This window comes from Rattus norvegicus, chromosome 19, assembly GCF_036323735.1.
Source record: "Rattus norvegicus strain BN/NHsdMcwi chromosome 19, GRCr8, whole genome shotgun sequence".
Taxonomy (NCBI): Eukaryota; Metazoa; Chordata; class Mammalia; order Rodentia; family Muridae; genus Rattus; species Rattus norvegicus.
This window is the reverse complement of record NC_086037.1, coordinates 40,277,323-40,297,453: the sequence shown is the minus strand read 5'-3', so window position 1 is coordinate 40,297,453 and position 20,131 is coordinate 40,277,323. Positions and strand designations below refer to the sequence as shown.

The window sequence follows — 20,131 nt, the reverse complement described above, 5'->3', positions numbered from 1 at the left end:
ACCTTCATCCATAAAATTATTTCCGTTGCTACTTTGTAACTGTAACTTTGACACTGTTTTTGAATCGTAATATAACAAAGGAGTTGTAACCTACAGGTTGAGAACCGCTGAAAAGGACCTGAGAAGAGACAAGGAATTGTCAACTATCATAAAACCTCTAGCAATCATCTGGTTAATTAGGATAATTACACTTATTTTTTATTTCAATGACCCCATGCAAACTCCCAGGAGAAGGGTGTGGTGGGGCGGCAAGCACTATGGATCCCAAATCCATTTGCCTCGCCGTGCACCGGGATCTCCTGCACACCCCACTGCCCAAGTCCAGTGACTGAGATCCTGAGCCCCAAAGAGGTGTGACAAGAGCTGTCCCTGGCTACTGCAAAAGGTAGAGTCCAAATAGCCCGGGTCCTGGTTCTTGTCTACGTAGATCAGGGACAGGGAGCATTTCCAGAAAGGATGTAGAGAGAGAAAAGGAGGCCAAGGTTGAGAACAGTATTAGGGGTCTGCTCTGTGTCTTCCCCACTTGCTTAGCAGTTGAGGGATTCCTTGCGCTGAGCTACAAGTGGGGGCTCGGCCCCTTCTAGACAGCAGCAGGTACTACAGGGCTGGAACTGACTGCCACAGGGACTCACGAGAGACTCTGCCAAGGCCAGGAATCTTGGTGAAGTTCAAGTAGTTTGGAGGCCCTCAGGCCAAGGTGACTGGAACCTCTTTTTCTAGAAATTCATAATGTGACCTAAGTCCCTTGACATGTCTTCCTCCAGTTTCCTCCTCCAGAGAGTGATATAAATGACACCTGCCTGCCTAAACCTTTAAAAGGAGAAGTCAGCCCTCTGCAGGCTGAAAGGCTCAGTCAACTGACAAACTCCTCTCTGCCTTTCAAGTGCCCGCAAGGTGTGGAGCAGGGAGGTCACCCCTCCCTGGTCCTGAGTCTAGGCCTGGTCTCTCTCCCTGAGAGTCCTTTGCCTCTTTCTTTTTTACCAGAGCAGCGCGCGCGCACACACACACACACACACACACACACACACACACACACACACACAGAGCCAGCCCCATGGATTTAAGACAGGTTGCTGGGACAAACTGGGGAAGCATCGCATGAAGTGCTAACGCCATTCTGGATCTCCAGTAGAGAATGGAATTTAAGGAGGGGACAATCCCTTTCCTCCATCATTAGGGGACAAAAAGTTTCTGGAAGACTGGGTGGACAAGTACCCTTAAGTTACTGGGGATCCCCGAATACCAACAAATGGAGGCCCAGAATCAACCAGAAACAAGATGGCACTCTAAACCAAGAAACAGAGGGGGGCCTGCAATCCCTAAAACACAGGTGGATCCTGTGCCCCATGACACTTCAACCCAAGGGTCCTGCTGTTCAGACATCTGGGAGAACAGGGGAAGAACCAAGGCTCAGAAGTTCAGTCTCCATGGAGCAAAGGTAGACGAGGGCCCCAAATTCAGATTCGAGAGGGAGAGTCCAAATAGCCTGGCTCCTGGTTCCTGTCTACGGTGGGGGCGGCGGCGGCATGCTATGTCACCACTAAGACGTGGAAAATGGAGAAGGGCTGAATGTCACCTACTGCCTGGCACTGGCAGCCGATGGGGGTGGGCAATAGCCTGGGAATGAGGTATACAAAGGGCAGCCTCCAAACATATGTGTTTTTCAAATCACCAGAGGGGACAGAAAATCAGGTATTAAGTATCTACAGAGATAAAGTAAGAGACCCAGGCACCCTTAGAGAGAAGAGGGGACAGCCTGATCCAGCCCCTCTGCCTTCTGGGACCCTGTTCTAATGCCAACAACCCTTCGGCTCAAAAATGCTTAAAATGGCGACGGCGGCCTGTAGGGCCGGGCGTTTGTCGTGCAGTTTTCCACGGTGCCCTCAGTGCCAAGAAAAACCTACCATCAGAAATGCCACCAGCTATATTTATCTATCTCTCAGCCCCCCAGCCTCCTCCTCCCGTCTGCCAAGCAGGCCCTACGCAGCCCCCCCCTCACCCAGTGGGCACACGTCCCTGTTGCTGATGACTGTGACCACCTGCCCAAGCCTGAGTCTCCACCACTCCCTTCCAGGGCCCTGAGAGTATACAACACCGTTCTTCCTGGTTGTGCTGGGGCACATACACAAGGGTTTCAGGCATGCACGTGGCAAGGGCTGGCCTAAATGTCCCTTGTCGGCATCTGTGAACCAGGATGACCCTCCATTTCATTTTGGCCTCGATTCTTCTGCTAATAGGGGCCTCAGCAGGGCTGTTCTGCCCTATACAAGTGGCATACCTGGTCTCTAGATACCATTCTCACCCAGAAAGATGAGCAGTTACTAAGCAGACCTGCATCCCTCTCTCCGTTCTCTGGCATGGTGCAGGAACGTCTCTGTCTGTATCTGAAGACACCAAAAACGCTTAAGGGAGAAGTTTGCATTAGAGAATCATATAGAGTAGTTCGTTCAAAGAACCAAGAAGAAAGTGATGGAATCGGGGGCCACTCCAGTCCTCAGGGGACACAATGAACAGGGACAAGTCTTTTGTTGTCAGGCCCTTGGGACCTTTCATGACTCCAGACACAGGCTTCAAGACGAGGAGCCTTCCCATCCGTAGGCCTAGTCGGCCGAGAAGAGCCTCTCAACGGTCAGTCCACTGCGGGATGAACGAACGTCCTGAGCCCTACACCTGCTCCCATGGCTTTGAGCACCCTCTGCCCAGCCGCTGGTCCCTAACTCAGACAGGAGTTCCAGGGAGCCAGCTCCCAGAATGAAACAACCCAAATTCAAATTCTGAAACCCAGGAGCTCTTTCTCTCCCACCCCCTCCCCCTCCGCCGGCAAATGAAAACAAACAAGAAATCAAAGAGGCCTTTTGTGCAAGCCCTGCGCTGACACGGCTGGAGCCTTTGAAAAGACTTCTGAATCGGACAGTGGAGGATAAAGTATACTAAGTGTGGCAGCTCCTTCGGGAGGAGGGCAGAAAGGGCCGGGAGACAGGCACCTTCTCCAGGCCAAACATGGGGACACTGGCGCAGAGGGACAACCTGACGTGGGTCTCACTGCCCGTCTGCACCCAACTCTGCAGGAAGGGAGCCTGACTTCCTTCATGGACACCGTGAACTGAGCTGCCCCTGAGGAAGCCCTGAGGGCCTCGCCTCTCACCAGCAAGAATTACTTCAGGTTCATGCCTGCTGGGCATACTGGATGCAACTTTCTAGATGCCATCACCTGGCCCTCGCCTGCTAGGCACATAAAGGATTTCCTTCTTCCCAGAGATCTGGAAGTCCTGCGACCATAGGCTGTGTGCACTTCATAAAGGACAGTCTTCCACTCTTTTTGGCAGTGCCAAAAGGTAAAACAATTCCTCGGGAAGTCCTTCTGGTGGCTAGCCCCAGCACTCCTGCTGCAGAACAGCCTGTTTCCTCTGGGCTGTGGATGGAATACAGCTGGTCACTATACCCATAATTACGGACTGGACCAGCCGGCCAGCTTTGGCTCGCTCACGGTCCGACGTCTGTAGCGTAAGCTCACACAAAGTTGTTTCGTTTTCTCCCTCATGTTACAGCTCCAGTTTGGTCAGCGTAGAGAGCAACTCTACCACTGCCCCTGTGAACCACAAGCAGTGGGCTTCCTGCCTGGCTGGGCAGACAGCACTGTGGACAAAGAGGACAGGAGCAGGTGGTCAAGGGGCTCCATAAATAAGCCCAGGCCTGAAGAGGGGTCAGCGTAGTCTGTACACAGCCAGGGTTTCCCCTGGCATGACGCTGCAGGCCCTGTACTTGTTTAGTGCCTCTGCTGTCCTGTTCCTAAGAACTGTGCACGGAAGCCATGCACTGTTGCTCTGCTCTGAGACCTGAGTGTGGTGAAGACCTCGAAGATGCTAAGCCCACTGTGGGGGGGCTGGGGAAACTGAGGAGGCCACTTTGGAGAGAGGGAGAGAAGACGGGAAGCTGCCTCAGTGAGATCATCCTACTTCTACCTGGACAATCCCAGGGCAACAGGTGAAGAAGTCAGACAGGCATGTTGGGCTCAGTAAATCCGATCAGAGGTCACCATGGCAGCCGTCATCTGCGGACGGCCTAGGTATACATTCAAGCCTGTGAGCTGCGTACCTCGAGACAGAGGAAACAAGACTTACAGTCATCAAAGCAACGGTGGCACTGCCTACAGAGCCGTCTCAAGGGGACTAGACACTGCATCACAAAATAACCCATAGGTCTTGCTAATGTCACTAATTGTGTTCCCAGACCCCTTGGTCTCTGCCAACCCTGACACCAGACGGCGACACCTTAAGACACAGACAAGTAGGTGAGGAAGGGTCGGTGTTCAGGGTGGATCTCAAAAGGGAGCTAGGCTTTGGCAGTCTTCTCCATGTGCAGCAGATTCACCGGAAGGGCTGGGAACCCGGGACAGTTTTAGAGCATTAAGCAGGAATAGGCCACAGTGCTGCTAGAGAAGGATTCCTTGCTCAGTCAGGCCTTGAAGCTAGTGTGAACTGCTAAGCCAACTTCTGGGAGCCGCAGAATCATAGCGTAACATCTCAGACTTGCAAAAAACGTCACTAGGCGAAACCTGACGTTTTCTACCAAATACGCTCAATTCCTACCAAATACGCTGAACCCGCCCGCCCACCCCAGGGCCTGGTAGCACATGGGACCACAGAGTACAGTCTGCAGTGGCTCCACATAGGAGGGACGGCCCCAAAAACAGTCATGAAGACCAGGGGGAGGAGGAGGAGGAGGAGGAGGAGGATAGCAATGACAAGAAGAAACCACCACTACCAGCTGGAGATGAATCAACGATGGTGGCAATCTTATCTGGGTTCTGACTTAGACGAGTCATAAACAAAAGCAAGTTGATAACTGGGGGGACTGAGGTACAAAAGACTGCCGAAGGGTGTGGTGTAGAACACGCCTTTAATCCTAGCACCAGGGAGGCAGAGGCAGGGGGATCTCTGTGAGTTCACGGCCAACCTGATTCCATGGTGAGAGTTCCAGGACAGTCAGAGATGCACAGTGAGACCCTGTCTCAAAATGAAACAAAACAAAACAAAACCAGAAACAAGCAAAAAAAAAAAAAAAAGACAAAAAACAACAACAACAACAACACACACACACACACACTCAACTGACTTTTTGAAATCTCTGATGTGACAGTAGCACTTGGCTCAGCTTTTTAAGAGATGTACACAGAGTCTTTATGAGGACAGGCTGTGATGCCCAGTCCTAGGGGGGGCAATGGGAACATGTATGATTTAAGCCTAACCTGATCAAGGGCTGTAGGCCCTATGATGGGTGTAGGAGGGAAAGAATTGTTTACAGTTTTAAATTTCGTTTTCTTTGCTAGGACTGAAACCAAGGTTTGAGGTCTGGTCTGTGAGGTCCGATCTCATTTTCAGAGCACTCCCGGGTCTCCCGAACAGTTGGCACCGCTGTCAGGCCTACTCGGCCGCACCTCTCCACGATGCAAAGCCCTCAATCCCTCGCCCCTGCTCTCCCTGCCACACTGCCTGCTCTGGGGCATCCTTTCTGGATGAAAAGTCACCCCTGGAAGGACCTGCTCATCTCCCTGACAGGGCTTCCTGCTTCAGCCCTGCCTCAGCTTCCCCCGCTGAATGCAGACAGGCGCATGGTGATAGTCCTTCAGAGCAGATAGGTGGCTTTGTGGCAGCCTCTCGGGACAGTTCTAGAAGTCACCCGTATCTGTCCTGTCACTTTGTCATCTCTCGAATCTTCTGGGGCACGAGGGCCAGCGAGGGTCTGGGTGACATCTCCCTAGATGCAAAGCTGTCCTCACAGCTCCCGCCATATCAAGCATGATCATAAAATCTGGCACCGTCGGCTCAGCCGCACCCAGCTCTCCAACCTAGTTTCTATTTTTAAAGATTTGTTTGTTTTTTACGTGCATGAGTGTCTTGCCTGCGTATAAGTCTGGGTACCATGTGCCTTCAGAGGTCAGAAGAACGGGACAGAGCCTCTGGAACTGGAGTTACAGACAGTTGTGAAGCGCTTGCTGCAGGTGCTACGAACTGAACCCAGGTCCTCTGGAAGAACAAGTGCTCTTAAGCACAGAGCCATCTCTCTGACCCCCAGCGCTGGCCCTGGTCTCTTGCACTGTGCTCAGCTGGGTGTTCTGGGAGAGAGGATAACAGAGAAGGTAAAACCACAGGATCAACAGCAGTCAGAGAGTGTTTTCTCTCACACCAGAGCAGCCCAGTGAGGAGCAGGCAATGAGGCCCTGGCCTTCACCTACATTTCCTCCAAAAGGGTACCCTGAAATTCTAGCCAATCCAGTAAGAAACCCTGAACATTCATAGCGACTGTCTAAAGTCTGGGCCTCAGTTAACAAAGAAGACGGCTAAGGCTCTGTCGGCCTCAGCCTGGCCAGAAGAGGCCTTGGCAGCAGCGTACTATGAATTCACTCATATTTCTGGGCGAATGATCTCATTAGCTGGGGATAGGAAGCCTTGTGCCTTCCCTTGCCCCTTACCCTGCCAGATCAGTACAGCCAGAAGGCTGGCTGGGAAACAGTTTCCTTCCTCACACACACACCATCCCACCTCAGCCCCATGCTGGCAGTAGTCAAGAATGTGGCCTAGGGCTGGTTGGTCCTATCTTTAATTCCAGCAGTCATATGCAGAGACAGGCAGATCTCTAATGAGTTCAAGGCCAATCTGTTCTACAGACAAAGTTCTAGGCTAGCCAGAGTGATATAGTGAGACCCTGTCAAAAATAGATAACTTAACTGGCCTAAAATAACAGAGGCCCTGGAAACACACGACTACCAGGGTCTGAGTGGCGGGGGGGGGGGGGGGGGAGAGGGGCCAGTCTAGGAGAAAGGGGGATGTTAACTTTTCCCACCTGGTTCTTCTCGGGATCCAAGCTCTAGGAGCGGAAGGCTCAGATTCCCTGAATGAGGGAGTTATCTTTTAGATACACTGGTGTGTTCCTGCTCCAGGAGCCCCCAGCATCCCCAATGCTGACAGGCTCTTGCCCTCCACAAGCTGGCGAAATAAACACACTGAGGATGAAGGGTAACTTTTTCTCCCTTCATTTGTCCCCCAACTCCACCCTCCCCCGCCAAAAAAAAAAAGTTAGGAGAAAACCTAAGCCGTAGGAGAGGTAAGAAAACTGGTCTTTTAAATGAAGGGTCACTTAAGGCCAAGCACAGGCCTAGAAAGATCCATACAGTAGGAGGGTTCATGGCAGGCAGTGTTCGCTGACTGCCAACAGTCACCCAAGCCATTTCTCAGACAGAGAGGGGATGAGCAAGAAGAGAGACCTTGAATGTCTTTTCTCTTCGTGCCAACATTTACTCAACACTGCTCTCTATAATAAAGACAGTGCTCCTGGAAATATCGCCCTGTGTGCCTGGGCCCACTCACACCACTTCCTCCTAACTTTCCCAACAGGCAGGGGGTGACCACTGTGGCGTGAACTGCCTTTCTTTTTTATGAATGAATACAAAGGAAGACATGGAGGTACTGACACAGGACGACAGGTTTTCAGTTTTCCAGAGCTTAAATAAAGCCACATTCTCTCACATTCACACACACACACACACACACACACACACACACACACACACACACAAGAGGAAGAAGGGAAATGGGGGGAATGTTGGAATACTGGAGAGGAAAACACACACACACACACACACACGAGCACACACACACACGCACATGCACATACACACACACAAAGGTTTGGTAGCCTCTCATTACAAGTTGGTTGGGCACAATGTAAACACACTTCTGCCTTGCTTAATCACAGAGTACCGGCCTGTTTAGGTTTCAAAGGCGGCAGTAAATTGGGCGTAGCTGAGTGGAGGCTAAAAATTAACCAGCCATCTCTGTTTCAATTTGTAAGAAAACAAAAGTGGAAAGAAATTATGAAAAGAGAAAGGGAAATGGGAGTAGGAGGCAGGGGGTGGGGGGGCAAGGCCAGAGCATGAACTAGCCCTGGCCAGACACAGGGCAGGCAGCACTATAGTGCAAAGGCAGCTAGCTCACACTTAAGGCACAAAAGGGAGAGGGTTTTCTGCAGGTTTTGTTTGTTTAAGACTTCTTCTATAGCTGTTCCCTGACAGGCCCGCTTCCCACAAAGCCTCTCTGCTCCAGCCAGAGGCTCTCGGGGCCACTGGCACCACGGTGTGTCTCCATCCTGGAGCCTGGAGCTCAAAGGAGCTCACTGCCTTCCCACACTACAAAAACAAACCCCAGAAACTACCTGGGCTTTTAGGAGGAGCCCAGCACAGCTCAGTACCTTCAGTCCTCATATGCCAGCTCTATCTACTATCTATGAGACCTTCTCTCCAGAACTTGCTGCCTGCACCCCCACTTCCACCAGATCCAGCTTTTCCTGGGATGAAGCAAAGCTATACAAAAGTCTGAACCTCTTCACCAACCCCTAACATGTGTGTCTCCTCAGAAACAGCTAGTGCTGATGTTGTCATAATCTGTCTCAAACTCTCACCATGATGGACAACTAGGAGACATCTTGGCCCTGTCCTAAACCATCCAGTATCTTTACTACAGGAAAGATGAGGATGCCCAAATTGGTACCACAGCAAGGGAGGAGACTGAGACGGCGGGAGAGAGCAAAGGGGTGGGGGCAGAGAGGCTGGGAAAGTGAGAGAGGCGCCAGCCACGTGGGAAGCAGAGGCCAGTAGGACAGGCTAGCAGTGAGGCCTGTAAGCTATACTGTGCAGAAACATACGAACAATAAGGAGAACAAATTCCAGCAACTGAAATAAAACTGGGGAGGGAGTTGATGAGAGCAACCTACCCGGAGTGTGGACAAAGTAAGCCAGATAAAGGTCCAGTTCTTTGATTGTGACTCCAATGTGATGTGGCTGGACGCACAGGCCGGGGTTCGAGCACTGGGGCGACTTGTAGAGCCGCTCCCCATCAGTACTTTCCAAAGGGATCCCTTTAAACAAAATCACCATGACCAGGTCCAGCCGCCACACCTTGTCAGCCTGGCGCAGGCAGTCAATCCGCCGGATCTTGCCCTTCTGGTCGGGGTTGGAGAGCACGCAGCAGGGGGGCTTCTTGCCCGTGATGGTTAGCACAAAGTCCTCGCGGAACTCGGGCCGGATGTCTTTGCGCAGCTTGGCCAACAGCCGGGATGCCCACTTCTGCTTGATCTCAGGCTTCTCGCCCAGCAGCTCGTCCTTCACTGCGCGCTCCTCGTCCTTTGACATCCGCTTCTCGTGCTTCTTGAAGTACTTGCGCTTCCGCGCCTGCAGGTTGAACCAGGTGTAGGAGAAGGCTCGGACGTGAGGCAGCAGCGCCTCGATGAACGGGTGGAACTCATCCTGCAGGCGGCAAGCCGGGAGCATGCGGGGCGAGGGAGGACGGGAGGAGGGGAAGACGGGATGAGGGGGAAAGAGAGAAGGAGAAACGCAGCGTTAGAAGGGGGCACTAGGAAAACCGCCTTCTTCTCCTTCTCCCTCCCCCCAGCAATTTTCTCTTGAGATTGCTCTACTGAAGTGTGGTTTGAAGCCACCACTAGCTTCGCCAGTCACTTGCTCCCATCTCAGCCTCAGCAACCAAACAGAGGCACCGGAGCGCCTGTCCACACACCTATTCTCTCTCTCTCTCTCTCTCTCTCTCTCTCTCTCTCTCTCTCTCTCTCTCTCTCTGTCTGCACACACACACACACAGACAATGTTGCTTCACAGACACACACACACACACAGACAATGTTGCTTCACAGACACACACACACACACACACACACACACACCATGGGCTTGCTGCCCCCCCCCTTCTGTCGCACCCATGACATCTCCATGTTCAACAGCAGCTGTGAACTAGGGTCAGCTGGTCCCAGCAGTGTCCCGCTGCCTGAGGGTGCAGAGCAAGGGGCATGCAAGAGCTGCCTTGCCCGGACTGGCCAATGTTTGGCTGCCCCCAGAAGACAGAAAATGCCACTGAGATGCAGGAGGCAGCTTTGGGTCCCCTCCACCAGACTGTTTGCATTTTCTTTCTCCGGATCTTGTTGTAACATCCACCCCAGCATTTTTCAAAAATCAGATCTAAGTCCTAAATATGTGGTTTCGGCTTTGTTATCGGCACCGATACTAATGTTAATCACAGTGATAATGAACAAAACACTTCTTGTTAGCCCGAATAAGATGGTTTTCTCAGCCACATCAGGGTTTAAAGCAACATGGGTCGTCTTGCGGCCCCTTCCCCAATCTCCCACAACCCCTTCACCTTCAATCAGGTGACAGAGGGCTGGTCTCTCTCAGTTATTTTTTTCCTTTTGTTTTGGTTTGGTTTTTTGGTTTTTGCTTGTTTGCTTGTTTGAAGTTAAAATAATAATTGATTTCTTTTTACAAAAATAAAGCTGGAAAAAATCAAATAATTACCATTGATCTGAAGCACCCGGCAAAGCCAACGCCTGATTCTGAGATTCTGGGCTCAACAGAGTTATGAGTTAGGGGCGGTGGGACGAGGGGAGGAGGAGGAGCAGGGGAGGAAGGTAAATGTTTTAAAGGGGGTTATTATTGGTGTTCTGGGGAATAGGGGCTGGGCTTGGGTGGATTCTCAAACCCTTCCCCCTCCACCCCCCACGCTCCATTGCACAGAGGGGGAAATTAATTTTTTTTAAGGAGTAGAAAGAAAGAAAGGTCAGGGATGGCGAGCAGGGAGAGCGCGAGGTGGCTTCTACACACACCAGGTAAACAAAAGCCAACAAATTGTTTCAATTTCTTCCTCTGCGCATCCTCTGGCAGTTTAAAATAAAAGAGCAAAATATATATATATATGCAAAATTAAAAATCAAAACCAACCTCCTACCACCGCCCCACGCACACCCGCAACAGCGTACCCTACCCCACCTCCCCCACCCCCGGAAAAACAAAAACAAAAACCAGGAGGGAAAAAGCAGCAGCTGAAGAAAAGGCTTTCGGCTTTGGCAGCGGCACAAGGGTGTAAACTTCGAGCTGCTCCCTCCACCCGACCAGAGGAAGAGGGGGAGCTCGCAGATTCTCGGGGAAGAGGACGAGTTCTGACCGGCTGCAGACCGTTGCTGGCAGACGCAGCAAAAGGGAGAGAGGGAGCCAGGGAGGGAGGGAAGGAAGAGGGGGAGGGAGAGAGCGAGGATCTCAGGAAGACGAGGATGGGATGGGGTGTGCGATGGTGCGCATGTGAGTGTGAGCGCGCGGGAGAGGGTGTGTGTGCACCAGCACTGCTGGGGGGGGGGTTGTGGCTCCTTTTCTCTCTCAAAGTCCCCCTCCCTTTTCATGCTCAATCCCCATCCATTTGTGTGTGCCAAGTCAGTTAAAAAGGGGAGGGAGACAGCCAGAGGAAAGGAGAGAAAAACAGAGAGAGAGAGAGAGAGAGAGAGAGAGAGAGAGAGAGAGAGAGAGAGAGAGAATGAGAATGAGCAAGGGAAAGAGGGAGAGGGAGGGAGGAAGGGAGGGAGGGAGGGAGGGAGAGAGAGAGGGAGGGAGAGAGAGAGAGAGAGAGAGAGAGAGAGAGAGAGAGAGAGTGAGTGTGAGGGGGAATCCACCTATTTGGCAAAGAGGCTTCTACTTGCAGCCAATGGCTGGGTCCAAGGGGAGGAGGGAGCTGGGCTAGCATAGAGGGTGGGGAGAGCCCCCCGGCAGTTGGAGACCAAAAACAATTTGCCCAATCGACAAGTTCACGTCTAATGAACGAGCGAAGTCCAGCAGTTATGAATTTTTCATCCCAGGCGCCCACTTGGGTCTCTTTGGCAGCAGCCACCCAGCAAACTTGGGGGGTGGGAACACCAGGATGGAGGAAGACTCGGACTTTTTTTTTTAAGCCAGAAAATAAATAAATAAAGGCCTGACTCCTGGCGGGCTGGCGGCTGGGCGGGAGCCCCAGAAGGCCTTGGGGAAGCAGCTGTGCCTTCTCTCTGTGTTCTGCTTTCAGTCTTTCTCTCAGGCCAGCTCTCGCGCTCGCGCTCTCTCTCTCTCTCTCTCTCTCTCTCTCTCTCTCTCTCTCTCTCTCTCTCTCTCTGGTCCTAGACTTTTTTTTTAATGGAGCACAGTGGGGCGAGTGGACATTTTCCCCTCCGCCCTGCTCACTAGCCTACAGAACTAAGAATAGGAGACAGCGCTCAGAAAGTGCCCGGCCAGCAGCACCGCCCGGGCTCAGATCACTGGCTGGGTGTACCACCTCTTGGTCCCTGAGACCAGGCAGCCTTCGGGACCACACCCTGCACCTCCTTGCCTTCTCCTCAGCCCCCAGTAAGCTCACAGCCTCTCTCGGCCCACACCCAGCCACGCACACTCCATTAGTGACGGCGAGAGATGCCAGTGCAGTGTAACTCACTCGGCTGGTGAAACTGCAAGTTTATTAAAATAGCCTCCTGTCACAGTGCTCCTCTGGCAAGCTCTACACGCAGCTACAAACACAACAGCCAGCCCCTGGGAGAAGTGACAGAGGCTGAGACGGACCCGCCGCTACTACTTCCCCCACACCAACACCACCTCCCGCTCTGAGCAACCTTCCCCTCCTCCAGATCTGCCCTTGCTACTCCTCCCGGGTTAGCATTCTTACCTGTCCCTCGAGTCAGACTAAAGAGCCAAGCAATGTGCAAAAACGTAAACTGAGGGGCCTGGATGGAGGGAAGGCCTGAGAAAGGATGTGATGAAGTAGAAGGCAGAGGACCTTTAGGAGGCAGACACAGGACAGGTGATGCCAGAGAAATCTGTTGACCAGGTCCCCTAGCAGGAGGGAGGGGAGCCTCCACACGCAGGAGGACTCTTCAGAAAGGGCTTGGTGTAGCCCAGGGAAGCAGTGAGAAGACAGGAAGGGAGGGGAAGAGCAGAGGAAGGCACCAGCAGGCTCAACCCTAAGCTGGCAAGGGAAAAAAGGTCACCGCTCACTGGTGCCCCTTTCCTCCCCAGCTGAAGCCCTGAGCTCCGTGCTTTCAGCTCAGTGGCAGAAAGGTTCCTGGGAGTGCACCCAGTGTGAGCCAAAACAAAAGATCACCCCAACTTCCACCCCAACAACGGGAGGTGCTATCCAGCACCTGGAACCCCACACCCTAAATGGGCAGCTCCAGTGGAGGGAGTTTACAGCTGACCCCAGAGACACAGTCAGAAAGAACAGTGCAGGAGGCAGGTGCCATCACAGACAGGCCTCTTAGGGTGGTGTTCAATAATTCACGTTCTGTGAATAACAGGCTTTGGGCCAACCAGCCAAGGAGAGCATAGGGATAGCATAGCAGCGACAGACATGAAGTACTGAATGAACACTGCCTTCTCCACCTTGAGGAGGCGATTTCACTTTCTAAAGTCATAAAGGCTGCAAGTGAATTTGTATTTGGGGGCATTAGAGGGTAGAGGGTATCGTTGCTATCCTGACTATGCTTTAAATATTAAAAAAGAAAATGGCCAATATTGCTCTATTTCAAATCCTGGCTTGTTCCTTTTCACAAACATGGTGGTGGTGGTACAACCCAGTTGAAGGTCTGGCTTGGGGAGCATGGCTAGGAGAAAGTCCACAGAAGTTGGGGACTGTGTGTCAGTCAGTCCCTGAGGAACTGAGGAAGGAAACTATCCAGGGTCTCTGGAGTGAGAGGTGGCAGGACCATGGAGTGTGTGTGTGTGTGTGTGTGTGTGTGTGTGTGTGTGTGTGTGTGTGTGTGCAGGAAGCCTAGGAGACTCTGGCAGAAGAGCAATAGACTCTTCCTCACCAATCTGTAAGGGAGAACAATTGTCAACTGTCCTTCTCTTAGAAGAAGGGGGGAGGCGGGACGGGGGGGGGGGGAGGGCTGTAACCTTGAAGGTGAGCAGATCATCTTCGGGCAGTGTCTCCTGTGTGATGCTTCCGGTAAGCAGGCCACCCCAGAAAAGAAAACAGCTCTGTGTGTGTGTGTGTGTGTGTGTGTGTGTGTGTGTGTGTGTGTACCCCTGTGACCCTGTGTGCCTGTGTGCTTGCCTTAGACTCTCCAAACAAGAGAACATCCCCTTTTTTTGTTAGGAGACAGTCTAGGAGCCCTCTGGAAGATCATCTGTCCCGGTTCCCACTCCTTCCTTTCCCCAAGCCACCCTCTTGGAGGTCACAAGCCTGCTTTCTGCTGCACCCAGACCCAAGTCAAGACTGGAAAGTTGTTGATGACTCAAGATGCTTCCAGGTCTGAGTTCAAACAGAAATCATGGTTCAGGGAGGGACAGAACAAACGTGGAGACCTTCAGGTCATGGAGGAAGAAAAGAAAGGAAGAGAGAGACAAAATGAAAGAAAATTTGCTGAAAGGGAAAGGAAGGCAGGGGTGCTTGGAGCCACAGGGAAAACCAAATGACAAGGTGGGGGGAGGGAGAGGTGGAGTTTGAAAGGTGCTTTCTCCATTTGCAAGAGGAGTCAAGAAGCCAGAAATAATACTGTTGCGATCCACATGGACTTTTGGGGTTTGGAAGGGAAATTTTTAACTTCATGGAAGAAAGGCCTCTCTCATTTTTGAGAAGATAGAAGTTGGTGAACACAGCAATCTTCTACTGAAACACTGCCCAGCTAGACTCTGGTGCCCGCTAGCGCTAGCCATCCCTGAGAGGGATGTGTCCCATGCCCAAAGAAAGACTAAGCAGACGAGAGAAACAGAAATGCAAAGGGGGAGAAGAAAGAGGCAGAGAGCAAACCTAGGACACCAACTTGGGCCCAAAGCTGCGTGGGGGGGGGGGGCGACGAGAAGAAAAAGAAAGCAGGGTGGGCAGAAAAGCAAGAAAATAGAAAAGGAATCCATGATACAAAGGAGGGGGGAAAGAAAATTAGCTACGAAAAATGGTGGCTTCCTATGGCTTTCAAAGCAGCCATGTGGACTGAGGCCTTGTGGATTGTTTGAGGAAAAACAGAGAATACATCACTTACATGTACAATATTAAAATTTCTTCCAGGAAACAAAATAATTTCCCAAAACTGATACAGACTCCTGTAGCTGGCCTTTGCCTCCTGATAGTGAGACAGCTAATAAGCACAGGAAGCCCCGCCACGGGTCGGCCTCTTTATCTCTAAACACAAAATCTTATTTGTCCCCAAGCCGCTAGCTTCTGGGCCTAAACATACACTTTTAGATCCTGGGCCTCTTGGCCCACACTGATTTGGACAAGTACCACAGTTTAAGCACATGGCTGTGCTTGGAAGTAGAAATCACCAGATATTCCAGGGTCCATTTTACTAACGCGTATCTGCAGACTAGGTAAGGAAAAATACAGGAAATTAGAAAGGCCACAAATCAAGTCCTGGTGAGTTCACCTAATTCCTGGCATTTATAATCCTGTCTGGGTCCGGACATCAGCTTCATACATAATCCCCACCAACAACACACATGTAGACACCCATCTCCCACCTCCTCAGGTCCCTGTTCCTCCCTCAGAAGGCTAGGAGAGGCCATGGGCAGACACTGTGGACAGAACTCTGGCAAGAGCCAAGGAAGAGACCTGGCTGCGTGTCCTGTGGGTGGATGGGGCCTCCCTCTCTGGGGGAGGCAAGTAGAGGCTCTGGTGCTCAGTTAAACCATCCAAGAGTCTGAAAATGCTAGGAATGGAAACCGGAAAATGCACTTTCTGAGGAGGCTCTCGATAATTTGGACAAAGCGGGTTTTGGCTGATTTGAGCCTGTCTTCCTCTGTTCAGGAACAGCAGCTTATGTGGAAGGTGTCCTCAGGCAAGATGGATGGATTTGCCCACACCAGAGCTTCGTCTCATTTGGGGTCTATCCCAGAACCAGGCCGCATAATACCCCTGTAAAAATGCTCCTGCCGCCCCCTCTCCCCCCCACACTGCCTCTTCTCCCCTTTCTACAAATCGGGAGCTGTGGCCTGGTACAGGGCCAACAAGCAGCCTCGTTCCTGGCTGGAACGCTCCCCTGCTCCAAGCACATCTCCCCTCACCCTCTTGGCACAGAATGAGCTAGAGTAGGGATGGGGGTGTTAGAAGAGATGATCTATTCCCAGTGCCTCTGGAAATTGTTTACTTTCGTCTGGTCTTCTATGGGGAATAGGAAACAAAAACCCTAGTCTTTAATTCATTATTTAGCTAGAAACTTCCGTGTCACCAAATACAAGTAAATGCTGGAAGCCAGGACTCTCTGCCCTAGTCAATGGGCTGAGTGGGAATAGGGCCCTTCAAAGAACAGCAGAACAGGTGACAGCCAAAGGATCCACGGAGGCTCACCAGACAGGCAAGAGCAGTATGGTGCCTAACCCACCTGGTTGGCTTTGACAGTGTCACTCCTTAGTGGCCCAGGGCCCAGGAAGAGGAGGAACCCCACAGACCAGCTTCACAAGTTTCTTTAAAGGAGAAAAACTGACAAAAGGCGAGGGAAGGAAAAAGGCCTGCCGTAGGGTAGGTGAAGTCCGTGCACCCCGCACAAGAAAATGTCTGCGGGGAAAGCCGGGGCAAGAGTAGGTGCTCAAACTGGCTGGGCATATGGCTGCAGTAGCCGGTCCTCTCCTTCCACAACTGCTCTACTAAGGTTCAAGGACAGAACTTGACCGGTAGTGGCACTCCCAGACACCCTGGCCCCCAAGAGCTCAGTCAGGATCCCATCCCACCCCACCCCCCACACCCGTGTTACTTCTCAGTGCTTCCTCTGCGATAGCCCAGGCTTCTCCAAACCCCTGTGCCAGCCTGCACCGTGGCACCCTTGGCCCTTAGGGAGCCTTTTTCTTCAGTTGCTGCAGCAACAGGCAGAACCGGGAGAGCTGGGGTTTTCTCTGCTCGAGGGTTCTGGGAAAGCTGGGCCGGCCCTGCCGGGCGGGACAAGCCTCTTACCCAAAATGTTCAGTTTTAGACATTTTCCAGTCCCTCAAAATGTACTGCTCCCAATTATTTTATGACCAGAATCACTACCAAGGAAACCCTAGAATCCTCATTTCCCTGGTGCCTAGCCCCTGCAGAGAAAGGCTGGCACCGGGGCCTGAAGGACTTCGGACGGTGCCCACCCTCTGCCGCCCGCTCATTCCCTCCCAGGCTCCCATTCTTTCTCACCCTCTCTCCCCCTCTGCGTCCTCCAGCTCCAACACAAACTGTTTGCACGGGAAGTCTCCCTCTATGACCCGATTCAGCACACACAAGAGAAAACTGTGGGCGACAGACCCAACGTCCTAACGAACTTGAGTTAATTAATGCTAAGGAAGAAAAGAGGCGCCCTCGCTCTGTTGAATCACGGTTCACTAGCCCTTTCAGTTTGCTGTGGGTGGAGGAAAAAAAAGAGAGGCTTTTTGGTTCAAATATTTTTGGGGGGCAAAGAGAAAACAAAAACACCGCAGAAGGGCTGTGGGGGGTGGAGGGCGATGCAGTCGCTACCTGCCCGAGAAGCGTAGAGGCGAAAAGAGGGAGGCTGTCCAGGGCTGCTGGGCGTCCTCCCTCGCGCTTCGGGCCAGGGCCAGAGCCGACAGCAGAGAGAGAAAGGGAAGCGAAGGACGCCTATCATTGGCCTGCTCAAACACATTGCTCCAAAAATTATGCTGCCAGACTATAAGATGCACGTTTTTAAAAAGTCCAAATCTAAAAATTCAATTTGAACACAGCCGTGAACATGTTTTTACACTGCGGAAAACTGAAGTATGGATGGCAAGTTCACAGAAAATGTAAGTGGAGAGGGAAAAAAAAGAGGTGGTAATGGAGGGGCAGGGAGAACAGCTGCAATTTTGCTTTCCAGATGTTGACAGCAAAATGTAATTGGCAAAGAAGTTACTCCGCACTGCTTCTCGTCCTCTGGTTCTGACACTAAATCCCACTTCTATACCTAAGTCTTAGGGTCGCATACACGCCCTCTTCACTTGAGGATGGGCCGGGAAGCTGTGTGAACCGCCCGCCTTTGAGTTTTTTTTTTTTTTTTACTCAGCCCACTACTTTTTTTTTTTTTTTAAACAAGGCTTTCTACCACTCTTAGCAGGAAAAACTGAGTAAAGTAAGCAGGAGTACATTTTTATTTAAATTTGTATTTTAAATTTGCAATGGGAGGCCTTTTCTTTACCTTTGGGCCCAGAGTTTTGGGGGTGTGGTGTTGGTTTTTTTTTTTTTAACATTTTAGCAGAAGCCGCTGTGTATAAAGAATGCTTGCATTGTAAGCACACTGCTCCCTCCATATATTTCTACAAAGCGAACACACCCATGCAACTCCACCCAGATTAAGAAAGAATGGTTTCCAGTACTGCTAAACAGGCCTTAAAATTTTAAGCTATAGGGTTTCCAGAATTTAGGAATCCTTTAGAACAGTTCTGGAAAAAAAAAAAAAAACAAAACCCAACAGCCTCAAGGTGAACATTTGTGTGTGTGCACACCTTAGAGACCAGTGTGTGTACTCATGTGACGGCAGAAGTCTATGGTGAACAGAAGCCCCTCACCCTCAGTAATTCGGGGGAGAGAGAGTCTTTCTCTGTGTGTGTCTGCTCAACTCTGATCCCATCAACCGAGCATCCAATTGTGCTGCAGTTCAACAAACTAGCAAGACATGGGGGGGGGGGGGTCAGGACAAGACCCATAGAGCTAAAAGCCAACAGCCTTAGTGACTAAGGAAGCAAGGCCCCTCCTCTTACCCTGCCTGCAGGCACAGGCAGGGGCTAGGGAACCTTTGTATGTAGGTCAGGAAGCTCCTAGGTGTGAACGAGCCCACTCCGGGTTTGCCCTTCGCTGCCCACCGGATTCCTGCTGGGAGCTGAGGGGGAAGAGGGCAAGGAAGAAGGCGTCGAGCAGGAAGCAGGCAGCTGCAGGCTAACTTCGAGGCCTGGGGCTCAGCTGCCCCTGATGAGGAAGGCTGAACTTTGCATGGTTGCCTATCCCTTCGCTGCCTCTAGACCCAGCTGGCTCCCCCCACACGCGCACACTTTCACTAGCACTAAATTTACTTTATAATTTTAAAATTAAATTTAAAAAGAAACCAGGAAAGAGAAAGCACTGAAGGCAAAATACCTCCCACGATATCTCTGGGGGGTGGGGGGAGCTCTGCTTATGTAAAAGATAGAACGGAGGAATCACTGAAAACTCTGAGCACCAAATAACCAGGAAAGTGAGAGAAATGTGTTTAATTTAAAACACCTGAAGCAAATAAATAAATAACTCCCTCTGCCCCTTGCAGGCACTCTCTGGCTATAAGACGCCCCCCCCCTCCTCCTTTCTCAAAGGGAACCATTTTCTCCTCAATACCGAAGGGCCCTTTCCTTCTAAGTGGTCCTCCCCACTCCTGGGGGAAGGCCTAACCCCAAAATCTACCTCCACAGCCACACTCACAACCCTGTCTCCAGTCCCCACACCTCTTCAGTCAGTGTCTAGTTTTTGTACGGTCTTCCTTTGGAGCAGGGCCTGTGGGCAGGAGCATTTGTGTTGCCCAAAGACAGGATGCAGGTTCAGCCCAAGCAGACAGATCTTCCCCTACAGGACTGCCAAGGCGGGGGGGGGGGGGGGGGGGGGCTAAGTAGCTTAATTTAACATAGCCCAGGGGTCTAAGCCCTTCCCAGGACAATTTTTTAAAGCCCTTGATCCCTTTTTGGGATGAGGGCTGCTAGATAAACAGTGCAGGCAGAAGTGGGGCGACCTCTGAGCGGTCAAGGCCAGCCTGGTCTACATAGTGAGTTTTGGGCTAGCCAGATCTACATACAAAACAAGAAAACCAAATCAAAACACAGCGAAGCTACTTCCCTATACCAGGGCTGGCTCTCCCGAAGCAAGCTCGCCAGCAGCCTGGGAAAGGTGCCCTCACTGGCACGGGGCACCAAAGCCCAGCTCCTTTCTTTATAAAAATACTCTACTTACTACAAACCAGGCAGCAGGTCAGGGCCCAGGGGTGGAAGAGAGTGTCTCCAACTCTGGGAGAACTGTTTCCGGACAGCAAGTTTCCCACTTTGTGCCAGTCTGGGGATTTTCGAATCACACCAGAGTTGAAGGGGAAGCGGAAAGGAGAGAAAGAGCTGGAATTAAAACTAACCAGGCCGGCCGAGAAACACTCTTCTGGTCCTTAAATAAGACAACACGGGAGAATGGGAAGGACAAGTACACGAGTTATTTCTCAGTCTTTAATTATTCCAATTCTTAGCATTATTTTTTTAAACCACCACATTAGCCAATGATATATTCTAACCCCCAACAAAGCTGGTATTTTCCCCTGATTACAGACTCTGCTGTGGCAAACCCGGGCTCTGACTACAGAGGAAGCACAAACGTGCACT

At 51.5% G+C, this 20,131-nt stretch overlaps 1 protein-coding gene across 12 annotated transcripts in view; it reads right to left on the bottom strand.

Moving 5' to 3' along the window:
• The window catches only part of Nfix (nuclear factor I X), a 97,094-nt gene that overhangs the window by 59,513 nt on the left and 17,450 nt on the right, over positions 1-20,131 (bottom strand). For 2 of the 12 annotated variants that reach the window (XM_039098013.2, XM_039098017.2), the window contains exons 1-2: positions 9,766-9,795; positions 8,770-9,301 (exon numbers count right to left, since the gene is read on the bottom strand). The exons of 1 other annotated variant lie outside the window; for it this stretch is intronic. In XM_039098013.2, coding sequence (XP_038953941.1) covers positions 8,770-9,301; positions 9,766-9,780 — 547 coding nt within the window. In that variant the 5' untranslated portion in view covers positions 9,781-9,795. Of the gene's footprint in view, positions 1-8,769; positions 9,567-9,765; positions 10,215-10,360; positions 11,666-12,521; positions 12,820-16,952; positions 17,306-20,131 lie in introns of those variants that run through there. 9 more of the 12 variants (XM_063278302.1, NM_030866.1, XM_063278307.1 and 6 more) reach the window with 8 other exon arrangements.